The 21,136-nt window shown below is 39.0% G+C and overlaps 1 protein-coding gene across 4 annotated transcripts in view; it reads left to right on the top strand.

The window, feature by feature from the left end:
- LOC139756127 (uncharacterized) overlaps positions 1-21,136 on the top strand; it is a 100,032-nt gene that overhangs the window by 70,492 nt on the left and 8,404 nt on the right. For 3 of the 4 annotated variants that reach the window (XM_071675225.1, XM_071675226.1, XM_071675227.1), the window contains one exon: positions 17,028-19,291. The exons of the other annotated variant lie outside the window; for it this stretch is intronic. In XM_071675225.1, coding sequence (XP_071531326.1) covers positions 17,028-17,528 — 501 coding nt within the window. In that variant the 3' untranslated portion in view covers positions 17,529-19,291. Of the gene's footprint in view, positions 1-17,027; positions 19,292-21,136 lie in introns of those variants that run through there. 4 annotated transcript variants of the gene reach the window in all.

Raw genomic sequence — 21,136 nt, forward strand, 5'->3', positions numbered from 1 at the left:
CAAGAGGATATATGTGTCGGAGGTGGAGGGAACGAGGAGAAGTGGGAGACCAAATTGGAGGTGGAAAGATGGAGTGAAAAAGATTTTGTGTGATCGGGGCCTGGACATGCAGGAGGGTGAAAGGAGGGCAAGGAATAGAGTGAATTGGAGCGATGTGGTATACCGAGGTTGGCGTGCTGTCAGTGGATTGAATCAAGGCATGTGAAGCGTCTGGGTTAAACCATGGAAAGCTGTGTAGGTATGTATATTTGCGTGTGTGGACGTATGTATATACATGTGTATGGTGGTGGGTTGGGCCATTTTCTTTCGTCTGTTTCCTTGCGCTACCTCGCAAACACGGGAGACAGCGACAAAGCAAAAAAAAAATATATATATATATATTGGATTGGCGGAATGTGTGCATAGTGCCATTGTACAAAGGCAAAGGGGATAAGAGTGAGTGCTCAAATTTCAGAGGTATAAGTTTGTTGAGTATTCCTGGTAAATTATATGGGAGGGTATTGATTGAGAGGGTGAAGGCATGTACAGAGCATCAGATTGGGGAAGAGCAGTGTGGTTTCAGAAGTGGTAGAGGATGTGTGGATCAGGTGTTTGCTTTGAAGAATGTATGTGAGAAATACTTAGAAAAGCAAATGGATTTGTATGTAGCATTTATGGATCTGGAGAAGGCATATGATAGAGTTGATAGAGATGCTCTGTGGAAGGTATTAAGAATATATGGTGTGGGAGGCAAGTTGTTAGAAGTTGTTAGAAGTGTACGTGTAGGAAGAGAGGAAAGTGATTGGTTCTCAGTGAATGTAGGTTTATGGCAGGGGTGTGTGATGTCTCCATGGTTGTTAATTTTGTTTATGGATGGGGTTGTTAGGGAGGTGAATGCAAGAGTTTTGGAAAGAGGGGCAAGTATGAAGTCTGTTGTGGATGAGAGAGCTTGGGAAGTGAGTCAGTTGTTGTTCGCTGATGATACAGCGCTGGTGGCTGATTCATGTGAGAAACTGCAGAAGCTGGTGACTGAGTTTGGTAAAGTGTGTGAAAGAAGAAAGTTAAGAGTAAATGTGAATAAGAGCAAGGTTATTAGGTACAGTAGGGTTGAGGGTCAAGTCAATTGGGAGGTAAGTTTGAATGGAGACAAACTGGAGGAAGTAAAGTGTTTTAGATATCTGGGATTGGATCTGGCAGCGGATGGAACCATAGAAGCGGAAGTGGATCATAGGATGGGGGAGGGGGCGAAAATCCTGGGAGCCTTGAAGAATGTGTGGAAGTCGAGAACATTATCTCGGAAAGCAAAAATGGGTATGCTTGAAGGAATAGTGGTTCCAACAATGTTGTATGGTTGCGAGGCGTGGGCTATGGATAGAGTTGTGCGCAGGAGGGTGGATGTGCTGGAAATGAGAAGTTTAAGGACAGTATGTGGTGTGAGGTGGTTTGATTGAGTAAGTAATGTAAGGGTAAGAGAGATGTGTGGAAATAAAAAGAGTGTGGTTGAGAGAGCAGAAGAGGGTGTTTTGAAATGGTTTGGTCACATGGAGAGAATGAGTGAGGAAAGATTGACCAAGAGGATATATGTGTCAGAGGTGGAGGGAACGAGGAGAGGTGGGAGACCAAATTGGAGGTGGAAAGATGGAGTGAAAAAGATTTTGTGTGATCGGGGCCTGAACATGCAGGAGGGTGAAAGGAGGGCAAGGAATAGAGTGAATTGGAGCGATGTGGTATACCGGGGTTGACGTGCTGTCAGTGGATTGAATCAAGGCATGTGAAGCGTCTTGGGTAAACCATGGAAAGCTGTGTAGGTATGTATATTTGCGTGTGTGGACGTGTATGTATATACATGTGTATGGGGGTGGGTTGGGCCATTTCTTTCGTCTGTTTCCTTGCGCTACCTCGCAAATGCGGGAGACAGCGACAAAGCAAAAAAAATATATATATATATATATATATATATGTATACATATGTGATGTCTCCATGGTTATTTAATTTGTTTATGGATGGAGTTGGTAGGGAGGTGAATGCAAGAGTTTTGGAAAGAGGGGCAAGTATGCAGTCTGTTGTGGATGAGAGAGCTTGGGAAGTGGGTCAGTTGTTGTTCGCTGATGATACAGCGCTGGTGGCTGATTCATGTGAGAAACTGCAGAAGCTGGTGACTGAGTTTGGTAAAGTGTGTGAAAGAAGAAAGTTAAGAGTAAATGTGAATAAGAGCAAGGTTATTAGGTACAGTAGGGTTGAGGGTCAAGTCAATTGGGAGGTAAGTTTGAATGGAGAAAAACTGGAGGAAATAAAGTGTTTTAGATATCTGGGAGTGGATCTGGCAGCGGATGGAACCATGGAAGCGGAAGTGAGTCATAGGGTGGGGGAGAGGGCGAAAATCCTGGGAGCCTTGAAGAATGTGTGGAAGTCAAGAACATTATCTCGGAAAGCAAAAATGGGTATGCTTGAAGGAATAGTGGTTCCAACAATGTTGTATGGTTGCGAGGCGTGGGCTATGGATAGAGTTGTGCGCAGGAGGGTGGATGTGCTGGAAATGAGAAGTTTAAGGACAGTATGTGGTGTGAGGTGGTTTGATTGAGTAAGTAATGTAAGGGTAAGAGAGATGTGTGGAAATAAAAAGAGTGTGGTTGAGAGAGCAGAAGAGGGTGTTTTGAAATGGTTTGGTCACATGGAGAGAATGAGTGAGGAAAGATTGACCAAGAGGATATATGTGTCAGAGGTGGAGGGAACGAGGAGAGGTGGGAGACCAAATTGGAGGTGGAAAGATGGAGTGAAAAAGATTTTGAGTGATCGGGGCCTGAACATGCAGGAGGGTGAAAGGCGTGCAAGGAATAGAGTGAATTGGAACGATGTGGTATACCGGGGTCGACGTGCTGTCAATGGATTGAACCAGGGCATGTGAAGCGTCTGGGGTAAACCATGGAAAGTTGTGTGGGGCCTGGATGTGGAAAGGGAGCTTTGGTTTCGGTGCATTATTACATGACAGCTAGAAACTGAGTGTGAACGAATGGGGCCTTTGTTGTCTTTTCCTAGCGCTACCTCGTGCACATGAGGGGGTAGGGGGTTGTTATTCCATGTGTTGCTAGGTGGCGATGATAATAAATAAAGGCAGACAGTATGAATTATGTACATGTGTATATATGTATATGTCTGTGTGTGTATATATATGTGTACATTGAGATGTATAGGTATGTATATTTGCGTGTGTGGACGTGTATGTATGTACATGTGTATGTGGGTGGGTTGGGCCATTCTTTCGTCTGTTTCCTTGCACTACCTCGCTAACGCGGGAGACAGCGACAAAGCAAAATAAATAAATATATATTATTATTATTATTATTGTTATGTATATATATGTGTATATGAGTGGATGAGCCATTCTTTGACTGTTTCTTGGTGCTACCTCGCTGGCGTGAGAAACAGTGATTATGTATAATAGATATATATATTATTATTATATAACCCCAAGACCTTTGTGTCAGTGATCTAGGGACTCCTGCAGCTGCAAGGCTAAGAGATAGGACTACACAAGTGTAGAACTCTTTCCCCTTAACACAGTGATAGGAATCAGGTAGTAATCACACACACTAAGTTGCAGCAGAGACAGTATGGATTTTTATGAAGTGAGAAGGTCTTTGAAGAGACTGTACTCTGTTTCACATTAGCTGTTGAAGATACACTTAGCCAAAGTGACTCTTCACTCGTTATGTAACCTGAAGCAGGTGGAGTTCAGTAACACTGTCTCCTTATATTCTCATTGTTAAATATTGTGCCCCTATTGCCATATTTGATCCTCTGCACCACATTTGGGCAGGTATTATTCTTTACAGCAAGACTGCAGATGCTTCATGCTGCATTAGTTGACTTCTTCGATGTACAGGGAATACGTGGTTAGAATCCTTTGTACCTTATGCTTGGTTCTTATTTATCAACCCACCCCAAAAGGAGGATGAACTACTGAGTTGGCTGTAGTCTGACAACCCAACTAAGGATTCAAACTTAGGATGGTCCATGTGTGATTGATAGTTGATGACACCAATGACTATACAACAAAAGAGAATTTTAGCGTAATTTCTGCCATATTTTTATAATTTTCTTCATTTTCAATTACCCTGTGACTAATTTCTGTGAAAGTTTTAGTGTTACTTAGAACCTCTTTCAAGAGGCTCCTGCAGCTCAGAGCTGTGCTACTTCCAGTAGCAGGGAAATGTAGACTTCTTTGGAATGAGATGTTCTCTGATGAGACTGTATTCCCAGCGATACAACCTTGCTGAAGGTGAGTTTTCTCTAACAGTGTAATCTCTAGCAGGTGGAGTCCATTAAGACCCCTTTTTTCTATACATGGGTTATATCAAGTGTAAGTCTTCCTTTATGACTTACGTGCATATGTTTATGAATCTATTTTATTCAGGTATAGTACCATTTCAAGTGTTTATCCAGTGGTTGGGTTTCATAATGAAAAATTGCATATCTTGTAGAATAATTGCACCACTAATCAATAGGTATATGCAGTCATTTGTGGTTTTTGCCCATATTTAGTTCAGAAAAGTGCATTTCTGAATGAGTTAGTAGGGTCATTTGTAAGATATATTTGATTTTAGCACCTAGATGTTTTATGGAATATTAGATAACTTAAAATATTGAGATTAGGAGAGTGTTAGTGTATATATTGAAAGGCCAAACTTGTAATTATGTGGAATTAGCAAAGACACTTTTGTATATAGTAGTTGTTTTCAAAATGGATTTTGAGATTTATAGGCATAGTGAAGTATACAGTATTTATTATATCAAACCAGACCTCATGATTTAAGGTGAGTAAAGTGAAGTTTCCAGAATTAGATGATATGCTGGAATAATTAATTGCCTTGTGCAGTTACCAAGAAATTTGGTGTAGCATTTCTTTGAATTAGCTTATTTCACTTGTCATTGTTCTGTGAACATTGCAGTGCTCAGTGTTCTGATGGCATTATTCTCTATCCTTTGTTCTACATATAGGTAAATACCATGAAAGAAAAATGACTAAAGTTATGATGTGGGGCATTTTAGTCATATCATCGAAAACTTGTTCAGTCCTATTCTAGAACATACAATTGAGCCTTGACTCCCTTGATTATAGAATCCCTCTTTGAGACCTGGTTACTTTTGGTGTAGCTGCTCTTTATGATGTAAATGAAATTATATTGAAATTTATGATTTGAGAGTACATATTTTCATACAGCAAGTGAGTGAATGAATGAATGAATGTTTGGAACATCATCATTCCAGTAATAAAAGATAATTTGTATTGTATATGGTGTCACATATATAAATAAATGAAACTATTATTAAGTTAAATTTTATTTACTATCTTGGAAGTTGCATATACAATAATGATTTATTATTTTTTTTTATTTTATTATACTTTGTCGCTGTCTCCCGCGTTTGCGAGGTAGCGCAAGGAAACAGACGAAAGAAATGGCCCAACCCCCCCCCATACACATGTACATACACACGTCCACACACGCAAATATACATACCTACACAGCTTTCCATGGTTTACCCCGGACGCTTCACATGCCTTGATTCAATCCACTGACAGCACGTCAACCCCTGTATACCACATCGCTCCAATTCACTCTATTCCTTGCCCTCCTTTCACCCTCCTGCATGTTCAGGCCCCGATCACACAAAATCCTTTTCACTCCATCTTTCCACCTCCAATTTGGTCTCCCTCTTCTCCTCGTTCCCTCCACCTCCGACACATATATCCTCTTGGTCAATCTTTCCTCACTCATTCTCTCCATGTGCCCAAACCATTTCAAAACACCCTCTTCTGCTCTCTCAACCACGCTCTTTTTATTTCCACACATCTCTCTTACCCTTACGTTACTTACTCGATCAAACCACCTCACACCACACATTGCCCTCAAACATCTCATTTCCAGCACATCCATCCTCCTGCGCACAACTCTATCCATATCCCACGCCTCGCAACCATACAACATTGTTGGAACTACTATTCCTTCAAACATACCCATTTTTGCTTTCCGGGATAATGTTCTCGACTTCCACACATTTTTCAAGGCTCCCAAAATTTTCGCCCCCTCCCCCACCCTATGATCCACTTCCGCTTCTATGGTTCCATCCGCTGACAGATCCACTCCCAGATATCTAAAACACTTCACTTCCTCCAGTTTTTCTCCATTCAAACTCACCTCCCAATTGACTTGACCCTCAACCCTACTGTACCTTATAACCTTGCTCTTATTCACATTTACTCTTAACTTTCTTCTTCCACACACTTTACCAAACTCCGTCACCAGCTTCTGCAGTTTCTCACATACATACATACCTATGAGTATTTATGAGATTTTGACAAAAGGGAAGGATAGCGCTCACTGTACATCTGGCTTGAAGAATGATAGTGTTTCTCCCTTCTCCCATGTGCATTCATTGGTTGATAATTCTTAGGTTTATATGGGCCTGACCTCAGCCATTTATTTAGTTCTCTGATAATTGTTTCTGTAGGCTGTTCCTTGGATGCTCCTCACTCTCTTGATGTTACATTAAATGATCTTTCCTACTTATTTGCTAGACTTGTTTCTTCTTATATATATATATATATATATATATATATATATATATATATATATATATATATATATATATATGGCGAATAGTATGAAAGAAAGAAAAGATATATATATATATATCTTTCTTTCTTTATCTTTCAAACTATTCGCCATTTCCCGCATTAGCAAGGTAGCATTAAGAACAGATGACTGGGCCTTTGAGGGACTACCCTCACCTGGCCCAATTCTCTGTTCCTTCTTTTGGAAAATTAAAAAAAAAAAAAAATGAGAGGGGAGGATTTCCAGCCCCCCGCTCCCTCCCCTTTTAGTCGCCTTCTACGACACGCAGGGAATACGTGGGAAGTATTCTTGCTCCCCTATCCCCAGGGATAACTATATATATATATATATATATATATATATTGGGATGAAGAAGTAAGAGTATTAGTGAAAGAGAAGAGAGAGGCATTTGGACGATTTTTGCAGGGAAAAAATGCAATTGAGTGGGAGATGTATAAAAGAAAGAGACAGGAGGTCAAGAGAAAGGTGCAAGAGGTGAAAAAAAGGGCAAATGAGAGTTGGGGTGAGAGAGTATCATTAAATTTTAGGGAGAATAAAAAGATGTTCTGGAAGGAGGTAAATAAAGTGCGTAAGACAAGGGAGCAAATGGGAACTTCAGTGAAGGGCGCAAATGGGGAGGTGATAACAAGTAGTGGTGATGTGAGAAGGAGATGGAGTGAGTATTTTGAAGGTTTGTTAAATGTGTTTGATGATAGAGTGGCAGATATAGGGTGTTTTGGTCGAGGTGGTGTGCAAAGTGAGAGGGTTAGGGAAAATGATTTGGTAAACAGAGAAGAGGTAGTAAAAGCTTTGCGGAAGATGAAAGCCGGCAAGGCAGCAGGTTTGGATGGTATTGCAGTGAAATTTGTTAAAAAAGGGGGTGACTGTATTATTGACTGGTTGGTAAGGTTATTTAATGTATGACTCATGGTGAGGTGCCTGAGGATTGGCGGAATGCGTGCATAGTGCCATTGTACAAAGGCAAAGGGGATAAGAGTGAGTGCTCAAAATACAGAGGTATAAGTTTGTTGAGTATTCCTGGTAAATTATATGGGAGGGTATTGATTGAGAGGGTGAAGGCATGTACAGAGCATAAGATTGGGGAAGAGCAGTGTGGTTTCAGAAGTGGTAGAGGATGTGTGGATCAGGTGTTTGCTTTGAAGAATGTATGTGAGAAATACTTAGAAAAGCAAATGGATTTGTATGTAGCATTTATGGATCTGGAGAAGGCATATGATAGAGTTGATAGAGATGCTCTGTGGAAGGTATTAAGAATATATGGTGTGGGAGGCAAGTTGTTAGAAGCAGTGAAAAGTTTTTATCGAGGACGTAAGGCATGCGTGCGTGTAGGAAGAGAGGAAAGTGATTGGTTCTCAGTGAATGTAGGTTTGCGGCAGGGGTGTGTGATGTCTCCATGGTTGTTTAATTTGTTTATGGATGGGGTTGTTAGGGAAGTGAATGCAAGAGTTTTGGAAAGAGGGGCAAGTATGAAGTCTGTTGTGGATGAGAGAGCTTGGGAAGTGAGTCAGTTGTTGTTTGCTGATGATACAGTGCTGGTGGCTGATTCATGTGAGAAACTGCAGAAGCTGGTGACTGAGTTTGGTAAAGTGTGTGAAAGAAGAAAGTTAAGAGTAAATGTGAGTAAGAGCAAGGTTATTAGGTACAGTAGGGTTGAGGGTCAAGTCAATTGGGAGGTAAGTTTGAATGGAGACAAACTGGAGGAAGTAAAGTGTTTTAGATATCTGGGAGTGGATCTGGCAGCGGATGGAACCATGGAAGCGGAAGTGGATCATAGGGTGGGGGAGGGGGCGAAAATCCTGGGAGCCTTGAAGAATGTGTGGAAGTCGAGAACATTGTCTCGGAAAGCAAAAATGGTTATGTTTGAAGGAATAGTGGTTCCAACAATGTTGTATGGTTGCGAGGCGTGGGCTATGGATAGAGTTGTGCGCAGGAGGATGGATGTGCTGGAAATGAGATGTTTGAGGACAATGTGTGGTGTGAGGTGGTTTGATCGAGTAAGTAACGTAAAGGTAAGAGAGATGTGTGGAAATAAAAAGAGCGTGGTTGAGAGAGCAGAAGAGGGTGTTTTGAAATGGTTTGGGCACATGGAGAGAATGAGTGAGGAAAGATTGACCAAGAGGATATATGTGTCGGAGGTGGAGGGAACGAGAAGAAGTGGGAGACCAAATTGGAGGTGGAAAGATGGAGTGAAAAAGATTTTGTGTGATCGGGGCCTGAACATGCAGGAGGGTGAAAGGAGGGCAAGGAATAGAGTGAATTGGAGCGATGTGGTATACCAGGGTTGACGTGCTGTCAGTGGATTGAATCAGGGCATGTGAAGCGTCTGGGGTAAACCATGGAAAGCTGTGTAGGTATGTATATTTGTGTGTGTGGACGTATGTATATACACGTGTATGGGGGTGGTTTGGGCCATTTCTTTCATCTGTTTCCTTGCGATACCTCGCAAACGCGGGAGACAGCGACAAAGCAAAAAAAAAAAAAAAAAAAAAAATATATATATATATATATATATTTTTTTTTTTTCCCCATACTATTTGCCATTTCCTACGATAGTGAGGTAGCGTTAAGAACAGAGGACTGGGCCTTTGAGGGAACATCCTCACCCGGCTCTCTTCTCTCAGAATACTCTCTCAATCTTTCTCTCACTTCCTCCTCTTGATTCCATAACTCTCCCTTTTGATCCCATAACTCCCCTTCCTTACTTGTTCTCATTTACATTTCCACTCTTACATTCATCTCATTCCAGGACAGTTTCTTATTTTTTCTGAGACATTCAATTTTGTTCCTCTATCAGCTTCTTAACATTTTACTTGCACATAGTATATTCTTCCCTCTTCCTTTGCTGCACTTCCACTTTTACATTTCTTTTGAGAAATCTACCATATGCCTTTTTCTTCTCCTCCATAGCATTTCTAGTCTCATCTGTCCACCATGCATTTCCACTTTTATTCATAAATCTCAACTTTACATCCAGCTACTGATTCTAGAGCCTTTAACAGTTTCTCAAAAAAAATTGAAAACCTTATTCACACATGACTGCATCCTTACATTTCTTGCACTTTCATCTAAACTTTCAGTCACCCTTCCTTCATACTTCTCCCTGCATTTTTTCTGATTCTTCTTCTTGCTTGTTGACACTTTTATCTCTCCATTCCTTCATATGCCATACCTCCATATATCTCAAATCCTGACTTCCAGAGGATCTCCAAAATGGTCAGAATCTCAAAAGAATCCTCCCCAATTCTAGCATCCAGCACAACCCCTCTCTAAACCTTCCATCCACTACCACATAATCAGTCAGACCCTTATGTTCTATTCTTCTATCATTCCTCATCCATGTTTATCTTGGGATCATCTTGTGCTGAAAAAAGATGTTTCTAAGGAATATACCCCTTTCAGTACAAACATCCACAAGGTAATTTCCATTCTCATCTACTCCAGGCACTCCCGCGTTTGCATTTATATAACCTTTTACAACCTCCTTTCTCCTTCTCAGGTCCATTACACAATTTTTCAGATTTCTTCAGAAATGCTTCAGTCCATCCTTACCTTGCACAATTTTCATGTTCATAGGTGTATGTACACATACCCTGTGATTATGTCGCTATTCCAATCTTTCTTTTCACTCACATTATTGTTGATCCATTTCATCCTTGCTCTGTAGTACCTTTCCTCTAGAGGAGTGAAAAGGTTGAAAAAAAATAGCTGGGATTCCATCTGTTTCTGGTAGTGATTTCTATCTGAGTTGGTCATTTGCTTCAGTTGTTTCACTTTCCAATCTTTGCTCATCATACTGAATGAATATTCTATCTCATCACAGGGATGGATTTTGGAAGCATCATCTCTGTGGAGAAAAGCAATCATGTCATGTCAGTCATGCTTAAGTGTTAGTGCTTGGTGATGAAGTTAAGTAATGATAACAAAGGCATTAGGAGATGCTAGGGAAAAAACAAGAAAGCTGAAAAACACTTCAAAGCTAAATGAGAAACTGAGTATCATATTCAGAGTATGGAACACTGTTACAAAAGTTCCTATGCATTACATAATGAGGGAGTCAACAGATAGGTGTCATGTTGGGAGACAGAAAAGAGAAATGGAGAACAAAGATGTGATTTAAAAGATGCCAAGGCCAAGGAAGATTATCTTTCTGTGAAGATATGTAGAGTACAACAGGAAGGCAGCATCTGAAAGTTATAGTAAAACAAAGAATGAGACAGTAGATAAGGTGAGAGAAGAGGTTGTGGTTTTTCTCTCAGTTTCATACATATGAGTTGCAAAAACTCCGTCCACCTACCCCAATATATGACACCTGTAGTTGCAGTATTCCTGTGGAAAATTTACTTATGGGATGCCAAAAATATGAGTCACAATCAAATATGTAAATGAATTATTTGATAGTGATGGAAAGAATAAAAGTAGTAGAGAAATTTTAGAAAGTAATGCCAATGTAAATCACCTAATGAGCTTCTTAAAGGAAGCCTAAACATGATTTTACAAGGTAAGTTTTTGAGATATCTTTTAAAGAATGGTAAATAACCCAAATATATGTAAATAGTTTTTAGATGTCTTTTTCTAGCAAAAAACACTGAATAGCCAGTGAGTTCTAGTATTTTACCATTACCACAAAATCATATCAAATCAGCACAAACCCCTTCTTTACCTTTTGCTTAACACATGATATGAGATTTGGAAGCTAGCTTTTGTGAGAGTTGGACAAGCACTCAGAGCAATAGTCTTTTTTTTTATAACTTTCAACAACTAATTTTTTCATTTTCAGTTGACAAATTCATCTTAAGACCTGCATCATTATAAAATGAATGAAATTGATATTGAACAAACTATGGAAGCCAGAATTAGATTTCGAAATCAAGTCTGATTTGAACTTACCACTGGAGCTGTAGACAGTTATGACATGCAGTACTCAGTATCAAGCAAGGATTCAGACAGCTTTGAAGAAGCATAGAAGAAAAAGGATGAAAAGTGAATGCTTTTAAAGAATGAGGTATCAGTGACAGTAATACAGCTGAATGTACTAATGGTAATACTAATGGAGTAATTATAGGTACACTTATAGGCAATAATGTAAAAGAATTTATAACAAGTAATAAAGCCAGGCATCCTATGTTGGATGATGCTGAGTTTAAGGGTCATATTATGAATGTAATACCAACTTCTAGCAAAAATTTGGTCCTGATCATGGCTGCAGCCTTGCAGCCTCCCAAGTGGTGAAGAGATTATGCAGTATAAGTAGAATAGATGACAAGGATGTGAAATATTTCAAGACATTTATAAGAGTAGAAAGAAGGGTGCAACAAGATGTATGCCCGCAGGTAGATCTGGAGGATATAAAGTACGGTTTCAAGGAAACAAATCTGCATTTCGAATGCATCATCAGGCCCCATAGATTTATAACAAGCAAAAAGCTAGCATACAATATTAGGGTTGATTCCTTATGTACCTCTCAATCTCCTCCAAATGAAATTCCCATGAATTATGAATTGCTTAGAATTAGAAAATTTCTTCATAACTCCTTACAGTGCTTCTGTTATTAAAGATTTGGCCACTCATTTGCAAACTGTAAATCAGATTTAATGAAATGCGTAGGGATTGTCCATTGTGAGAAGATGCAGCCAAATGTGCATATTGTTCAGAAACTTGCACTTATTTTAAGCTATGTTGCGATTATGTAACTGCAAAATAAGTTGATGGTGTTGTCAAGCAAAAACATGTGCTGATGGAGCCAAACTAGTTAAATCTGAATGTAATTGAAAGTTAGATCCTCCAACAGCAGGCCTGCAGCAATCTACCCCTTATGAGAGTCATGAGACTGCAAGACAAGGAAATTTAGGAGAAAATAAAAATGTTAATTGGAGAAGGCCTGTCGTTGTTAGCTCCAAATCCATTGGTGGTGCTGATACCTTTACTGGGCCCATTAAAGTTAATGCAGAAAGTCAAACACCTGTAAACATTCTAGCTTCAGATGATTAGAATTATGAGAATGATGAAGAAACTAAGAAAAAATTATATACATGTACTGAACTGTGTCCATCATAAAAGCTTGCAGAATTCCAATGGGATACTTTAATTTTTTCTGTTAGCTGAGACGGCATGGGTAGCTGAGGCCCTAATCAGTGCCATCCCATAAATGTCATATATTCATTGTATTCATGATACTTGACTGCCGTTTTCCACGTCAGCGAGGTAGCACTAGGAAACACAAAGAATGGCCCATCCACCCACATACTCATGTATGTACATAAGTATATGTACATATACATATCAACATATACACACATACATACACAGACACACACATATATATGCACATGTACATAGTCATATTTGCTTGCCTTCATCCATTCCTGTCACTACCCAGTCCCACAGAAAACAGCATCACTACCCCTTGCTTCAGTGAAGCAGTGCCATTAAACAGACAAAAAGGGCCACGTTCGCTCACACTCAGTCTGTAGCTGTCATATGGAATGCACCAAAACCACAGGTCCCTATCCATGCCCCACAGACTTTTCCATGGTTTACCCTAGACATTTCACATGCCCTGGTTTAGTCCATTGACAGCACATCGACCTCGGTATACCACATCATTCCAATTTACTCTATTCCTTGCACACCTCTTACCCTCCTGTATGTTCAGGCCCTAATTGCTCAAAATCTTTTTCGCTCCATCCCTCTACCTCAACTTGGTCTCCTACTTCTTGTTCCCTCCACCTCTGACACACATCCTTTTTGTCAATCTTTTCTCACTCATTCTCTTCATATGTCCAAACCATTTCGACACATCCTCTTCTGCTCTCTCAACCACACTCCTTTTTTACTTCCTCTTATCTTTCTTACCCTTTCGTTCCTTACTCGATCAAACTATCTCACACCACACATTGTCCTTAAACATTTAATTTTCAATACATCCACCCTCCTGTGTACAACCCCATCTATAGCCCATGCCTTGCAACCATATGATATTTTGGAACTACTATTCCTTCAAACATACCCATTTTTGCTCCAAGACAACATTCTCTCGTTCCAAACATTCTTCATCACTCCCAAAACCTTCGCCCCCTCCCCCACCATGTGACTCACTTCTGCTTCAATGGTTCTATTCACTGCCAAGTCCACTCTTAAACACTTCACCTCCTCTAATTTTTCTCCATTCAAACTTGCATCCCAATTAACTTGTCCCTCAACCCTTCTGAACCAGTAACCTTGCTCTTATTCACATTTACTCTCAACTTTCTCCTTTTACACACTTTTCCAATCTCAGTCACCAACTTCAGCAGTTTCTCCCTTGAATCAGCCACCAGAGCTGATATATATCCTAGCCTGAGCCAGGTACCCATTTTATTAACCAGTCTCTAGGGGTGGATGAACGGCTGGATTGACTGTAGAACAATTGCCGTAACCAGGATTTGAACCTATGTGCTTGACCCTGCTGGCCCATGAATGCATCACGGTCAGGAACGCTAACCACTACACCTGAAGGTGAAGGAATTTTTAATTACTCAAAATGTAAAGATAAATCTGCAAATATGAGATCAAAGAAAACGGAGTTGAACACTGAAGTGCCACAGATCCAAATATAATTCATCAAGAATCTGTAGCTCTGTATAATGTTATGGAATGCATTCAGCATCATTTGTAATATGGGAATTTCAAAAGAGTATAGGTGAAATGGATACAAATATCATTTGTTTCACAAAAACCTGGTTACAGCTATAGCTTAGTGCCTCATTTGTCATTAGCAACAGCATTTTTCATCACAGAGTTGAAATGAGTGAAACACAACCACCTACATTATTTTCCCTATCACTGATAAGTAGACTTTGCCCAGGAATTGTATATTCAGTGAGGAAATCTGACTTTTTAAGATCTACTAAAGAGTTGTGAGGCCAGCCAGTTTTTTGAGCCCATTTTTTTGGAGTTGGGTGGGGTCTTTAAAGATGAGCAGGGTCGACTCCTGGTAGGGATAACCTTTTATCCATAGCTTCCAATAGCTTCACCAAAGAATACTTTGTAACAGAATCCCGTCTCATTGATACCACCAGAATGACAACGAGCAACATACTCTTTTGTTGATTTAGTGTGTTTTTGTCTTTCTGTAGCATTTTTAAATGAGTGGAGGGTGTGGCTTTGGATTAGGTGTCATTTGTGGTTACAGAATTGGAACTTTTCGGGATTGGGTTGATTTTTGAGGCTTTGGCAGTGGTTCATGACAAAAATCAGATGCATGCTTTGTATCAGCAGGATGTGGCTGATTGTACACTCAGTAGACTTGCATTTCACTGCACAAGATTCATTGGTTTTTGGAGTCTCCTTAACCCTTAACTCCTCGATTCACCACATGAAATGCTATTTGTTCCCTTAACTGCACAGACCTTTTCAAACTTGAACTTAAGACATTCTAAGTTCAAGTTTGAATAGTTGCTGTTACATTTAATGCATTTGATGAACCAGGCTGCACAAGTGTCCATGATGTGTTCCTGACTAGTGCATTTCCCACGTCTAGCTGAAACAGTGCAAGATTTTTTCAGGGAGTCTGAATTTTTGGCTCTAATAGCAACACAAGGGTTTGGGAATTAAAATCTTATTGGGCATCTAGTGTAGTGAATTGAGATTGCTTTGGGAAGTTGAGACTACCTGGAGGTCAGGATAACTAGCAGGTCCTTTATGGCTCAAAGCAGCTGAGAATCCTCTGAGTATCATCTTCATTCATGCCCATGATAGTAAGACAGAGGATGACTCCCTTGCATGTGTTTATGGATGCAGGTATAGAGGCATTGACATCGTGAGAGTGGAACTTTTAAAACCTCAAAATATCCTTCACTTACATCATTCACCATAACCGACAAATCACTGCTTGCCAGTTATTCCGTCATCAACTGTAACTATTTAAATGATGAAATGAAGTCAGCATTGTCAGGTTGTGTATTAATCATTGGAGCAGTCGATGGTTTGGGGTTCTTTATAATGGTACAAGACCCCTAGAAGCAGGGGTTAAAACTCCTGACATTGTCGTGTGTTTTTCTTTTTACCTTGGTGTGATGATCTGCCAAATAGGAAAACTAATGAATATGATGGGGGTTAAATGTTACACAGAGCTACGGGGTGACTTCTTCTGTTGATCACCGGGCAATGAAAGAGATCTTCAGTGCCATACTTTAAAGGGACAGACTAATTTGTGTGGGGGTTAGCCACAGACACCAAAGAGAGCTCCTAAAGAAAAAGACCTGAGTTTAAGAAAGCCCCATACTAAGGCAATAATTTTTTGTCTTCCTTGGCTACCTTGAGGTTCAAGCATTCAAAAAACATGAAGTGCTTTAGGGGAACCATTCTTAACCAATAATTCCTCCCCTTATGCGTACTTTTCATGTTATTTTATACTATGTACTCTAAGCTATTGTGTACATACTTCTTTTCTGTGTATTTTTATGTATTGCACAAAACTTTATTTTATATAAGAAACAGATGATTAGTTGCCTTATCACATATGCATTAATGATAATAATTTTCATATCACAAGAATATAAGCAGTAATACTCTAGAAATTGGTTCTTTTGATCTATATATATTTAGATTTTTATTAGTTTATGTTTCTTTAAGGAGAGTGAGAGCTTGCACAGGATACATTTTTGATGATGGTATATATATGGATAACTAAGGTGTATGGTGTTTTTCCAACTTTGATGAGAGTATGCCAGTGGAACAGTGGTAGGATCAAAAATTAGGAGGGAATTCAGATGAGATTAGGAAACATTACACCATCAGTTGACAGTATGAGCAGTGAACCTGTCCATCATCAAATGACAATTATAGCAGTTTAAGGGTTATGAAGTCATCAGTTCTTGGAACTGTAATCAAACCTATGATGGTTCTTTATATCCAAAAATGAAATTTTTTTTTATAACATCTAATAGGAAAGACTAATGGGATATATTTGACCTCCAAAGAGGATGCTCTACAGACGTTGCACTAAAGATTATTTCTTTTTTTTTATAAACATGATTCTTTTTCCGTACAACTTGTCAAAAAAATATTACTTTGATTTTTGTGTGTTGTTTCAGTAGAACATATTGCATTTGAATTATCCAGTCAGTAGGTTTTTGAAATGATTACTGAAATATGACTCCAGAACATATATAACCAGTCCATAATCCCTTATTTGTGTATAGTCATAATATTCAACCTTAGGTATCTTATGTTAGGGCTGCTAGTGCCTGCACATGTTTTAGTGCATGATAAAGTGGGCTTTGTTCCATGTATTTTGTATTAGGTTATTACTTCATAGAATATAATGTAAGCTTTGAAATGTAAGGTTGGAGTCTGATTTCAGTCATTTCAGTGCAAACTATGACCTCTGTGTGCAGATTTAGATCACTGAATAGGATGGGCATCCTTTACAGATCAGCCTGACCACTGATGATCAGGTTACCAGCGGAAGAGGAACCTCAGGAGCTAAACGGAGCCGTTCTGCAGCCCACAAGTTGCATCAGAATCCCTACATTTATTACTCCAACTCTGAGAAAGATATATTTCAATCTAATCGCACATCCATTCGGAAAAAAAATAAAAAAAAATTTTCTTGTGCACAGTGTCCATATGCTACTACTTCAAGAAGTAATCTCATCATTCACCTTCGCACTCATAGTGGGGAAAGACCTTACTCCTGTCCCGATTGTTCATTTACTGCTTCCTTTGAGTATAATCTGAAAGTTCATATGCGGACCCACACTGGAGAAAAACCGTATAAATGTCCAAATTGTCCTTTAAAGTTTGCTCAGAAAGCCCACCTCAAAAATCACTCTTTCACCCATACAGGAGAAAGGCCATTTTCATGTCAATTCTGCCCTGCTCGATTCAGTAGAAGGAGCAATTTAAGTAGACATATGAGGACACACCAATAGACTCTCTATTTGAGCAATATATGATACAGTAGCATATGATAAATAGATGTAAAGTATACAAGGTTCTCTGCAAAAAATACCATACATGAATTTCAGTCTATTTTCAGATTTTCCTTGCATGTTGTTACCTTATGATTTTGTGTTATTAATACCACATATGGATTTCCTGCCACAGATGTTAGAAAATTTGTAGTATACTTGTTATGGTGAATTTAGTACGGTTATAAGTGCAATTTTTCTTCTTTAAAGTGACATTGGAGAGTAGTATGTTATGAAATATGATTGATGACACACTGTAAATCAAGAAACTTAGTTTACCTGTTTTTTCCTGAAATTACATCAAAATAGAGCAGAACCTAAAACTTTTACTGGGATGTATTTTGTGTTTAAGGATTTTAGCAAATACAGGATGAAAGCAAAGTCCTCACTTGTAACCTGTTTCACCAGTGTACATCTTTATGATCATTCCTTTAAAGTACTTTGGGATTTTATTTGTTTGAGTTTTTGTCAGATTCCAGAGCAAATCTAGCCTGTGGACTGATGGAGTCTCTTGTATATATCTTGATGTTTGTCAGTACATCATTAAACTTTAATGAAAAGATGTTCATAGCAGCCATGAAAAGGAGTAAGGGGGTTACAGGTACTTTCACTCATTTTGCTTACATTTGTTTCAAGGAACTTCTTTGCAGAATCATGAATCTCAGTAATGTGTCTAATGCTGTGCACACATGTATCTTGCTAACCAAGCATGTGTGTTTGTGGTTGACATCTCAGGTAACGTTTTTGTTTAACTTAATTTCTTGGGCCTTGTTCATTGCATTCATGAAACTCAGTGAAGGAGGTATATAGCTGTGTTCAGCATCCATGCACAAGCCTCCTCACCAAGTGCATACAGATAAGCTTAACATTTCTAACTACTAAGTTGATTTCTCAGGCACTTTACAAAAATCTAATTAGGATTTCACGTATTGCAGTGCAGTCATTTCACTGTTGGTGTTACTTGTTGCTTGTTTTACTGTTCTTATTTTCTCAGCTATACAGGATTTTGTGATTTTGATGTTAGCTTTCGTAGATAATATTTCACTTGACTAAACGGGTAACTTCCAAATGGTAAATTGACGGTTTACTGTATATTTTGTCCAATTTAATTCATATATAGAACCCCACTTGCACTTTATCTCATAGTTGAGTAGAAATGAATATTAGTATGCCTGAACATGACAGAATCATGACACAAAAGGTAAACATCAGTCATAAAACTAATTGTAGTGATAGCTTTGCTTTTCATTAACTGGTAGTTTGTAGTTGGTTGAAACAGGAAGCATTAATGATCAAGGGGCAGGTTCAGACTATCTACTAGCATCCAGTGAATGGTTGGAGTATTTGCTTATAACCAGTAAATCTTTTTATATAAAGGAATATCAAAATGAAAAACCATGAATCTGTTTGTTGCAACTTTCACCCAGCCAGTTGGAAGGCTGGCCATTTTATTAAGAATGGCTTGCATGAAAACGAAGCAGTTGGAGATTTTGCAGCTCATAATATGCAGTAATTAGGAACAGAAGGTAAGTTGGTTTGATTATATTAGTATTAACCTTTGTAAATCAGAAATATGAGGTTTGATAAATGCTTTTTTGATTGTAGTGAGATGGAACAATGACCTTGTCTTAAATTTCCCTGCCAAAATAACTTAAACATTCTTGGCAAAGAAAAATAAGTTTCAGGCAGTCTTTGAAAATGTTAAATAAATGTTACTAAATAAACATTTGTGTCATTGCACACCAAATGATGCTAAGGCACTATGCCCCTCCATGTTATGACGTATAAGTTTAAGTATTGTCCAGCTTCCGTTAAGAAAAAAATAATGGATCGATGAACATCAGGGCACTAAGTGTGTTGTGTAAGGAAGCAGAATTTCCAATGAGGATATCATTTACGAGTCATATCGGTTCATATAAAGGCTACTAATTTGATGTTTGTCTAATTCAGGTAGTAATGATCATGATGCACACTGACCAGTCTTTCAGAGGTTACCAGAAAATTGCCATGTTCTTCCCAACATTAATTCACAGTGTACCAGAGGCACGGTTGAGCACTTAACTACACGTCACTTAGGTTTATAGTTTTCAGTCATCAGTCACATTTTGTTTACAATTTACATATACACCATTCCCTGGCTGGACATAGTAAATGTTTTCTTCAAAAATGCCATTTAAGAAATAATGATGTTAAGAAAAACATTTGTCCAAGCTGTAAGCTAGGATATTTCTATAGTGATCTTATGTGTCACATTTTTTTCTCTGGTAATGACTAGACTGCAAGAGAGTTATGTCATTTGCTCTCACCTTTTGCCATTCTACACTCACTCTCTCCTGGTATTTCCTCACAGAAGTCTCCTTTCTAAGCTTATTTACTCTCACCACTCTCTTCTCCCCAGCATTCTCTCTTCTTTTCCGGACGCCTCTACAAATCCTCACCTTCGCCTCCACAAGATACTGATCAGACATCCCTCCAGCTGCCCCTCTCAGCGCATCAACATCCAAAGGTCTCTCTTTTACACGCCTATCAATTAACACGTAATCCTATACTGCCCTTTGACAATCTCTCTTACTCACATATGTATACTCATGTATATCTTTCTTTTTAAACCAGGTAATTCCAGTCATCAGTCCTTTTTCAGCACACAAATCTGCAAACTCTTTTCTATTTCCATTTAGAACACTGAACACCCCATGTACACCAATTATACCCTCAACATTACTCACCTTCGCATTTAAATCGCCCATCATGTAACCTGGTCTCGTTCATCAAAGCTACTAACACACTCACTCAGCTGCTTCCAAAACACTTTCCTCTCATAGTTTTTCTTCTCATGACCAGGTCCATAGGCACCAGTGATCACCCATCTCTCTCTATCCACTTTCGGTTTTACCCAAATCAATCTAGAATTTATTTTAACAACCTCTGACTTTACTCCCAGGACTTTCCCAAACCACTCTTCCCCTTTATCCCTGAGCTTCATTTCACTCAGAGCCAGAACATACAGGTTTCTTTCCTCGAACATACTACCTATCTCTCCTTTCTTCTTATCTTGGTTACATCCACACACATTCAGACATCCTAATCTGAGCCTTCAGGGAGGATGAGCACTCCCTCCAGCTCCCCGCTACTGCCCCTTTAGTCACCGTCTATGACACGCGGGGAATATGTGGGAAGTGTTCATATTTTATTTCAGTACTGTGAAATTATTGTATTTTGGGAATAATGATTTTGATGTCTTCTTTTCATATGTGTTTTTAATGAAGTGAAATCGTAATTTGTACAATATATTTATATACTCATTGTTAGAACATAGAAATGCAGTTGTACAATAACAAATACATATACAGAGAGTGTATTGTTGGTGATCACAAGCTTGGGTCACTCTGGCCTATCATCATCTTATGGGACTACTTCTGATAAGTCAGATGATAGTCCAGTTAGGCTTTGGTTGTCTGGTAAAGCTGATTTCCAATATACACAATATCCATTATAGTGAGGTTTTTCTATATTCTTTTGTTTCTGCTAACTTTTATGTGTGCAAAATGTTCATAATTTCTGGAAAATGG

This window comes from Panulirus ornatus, chromosome 20, assembly GCF_036320965.1.
Source record: "Panulirus ornatus isolate Po-2019 chromosome 20, ASM3632096v1, whole genome shotgun sequence".
Lineage (NCBI taxonomy): Eukaryota > Metazoa > Arthropoda > Malacostraca > Decapoda > Palinuridae > Panulirus > Panulirus ornatus.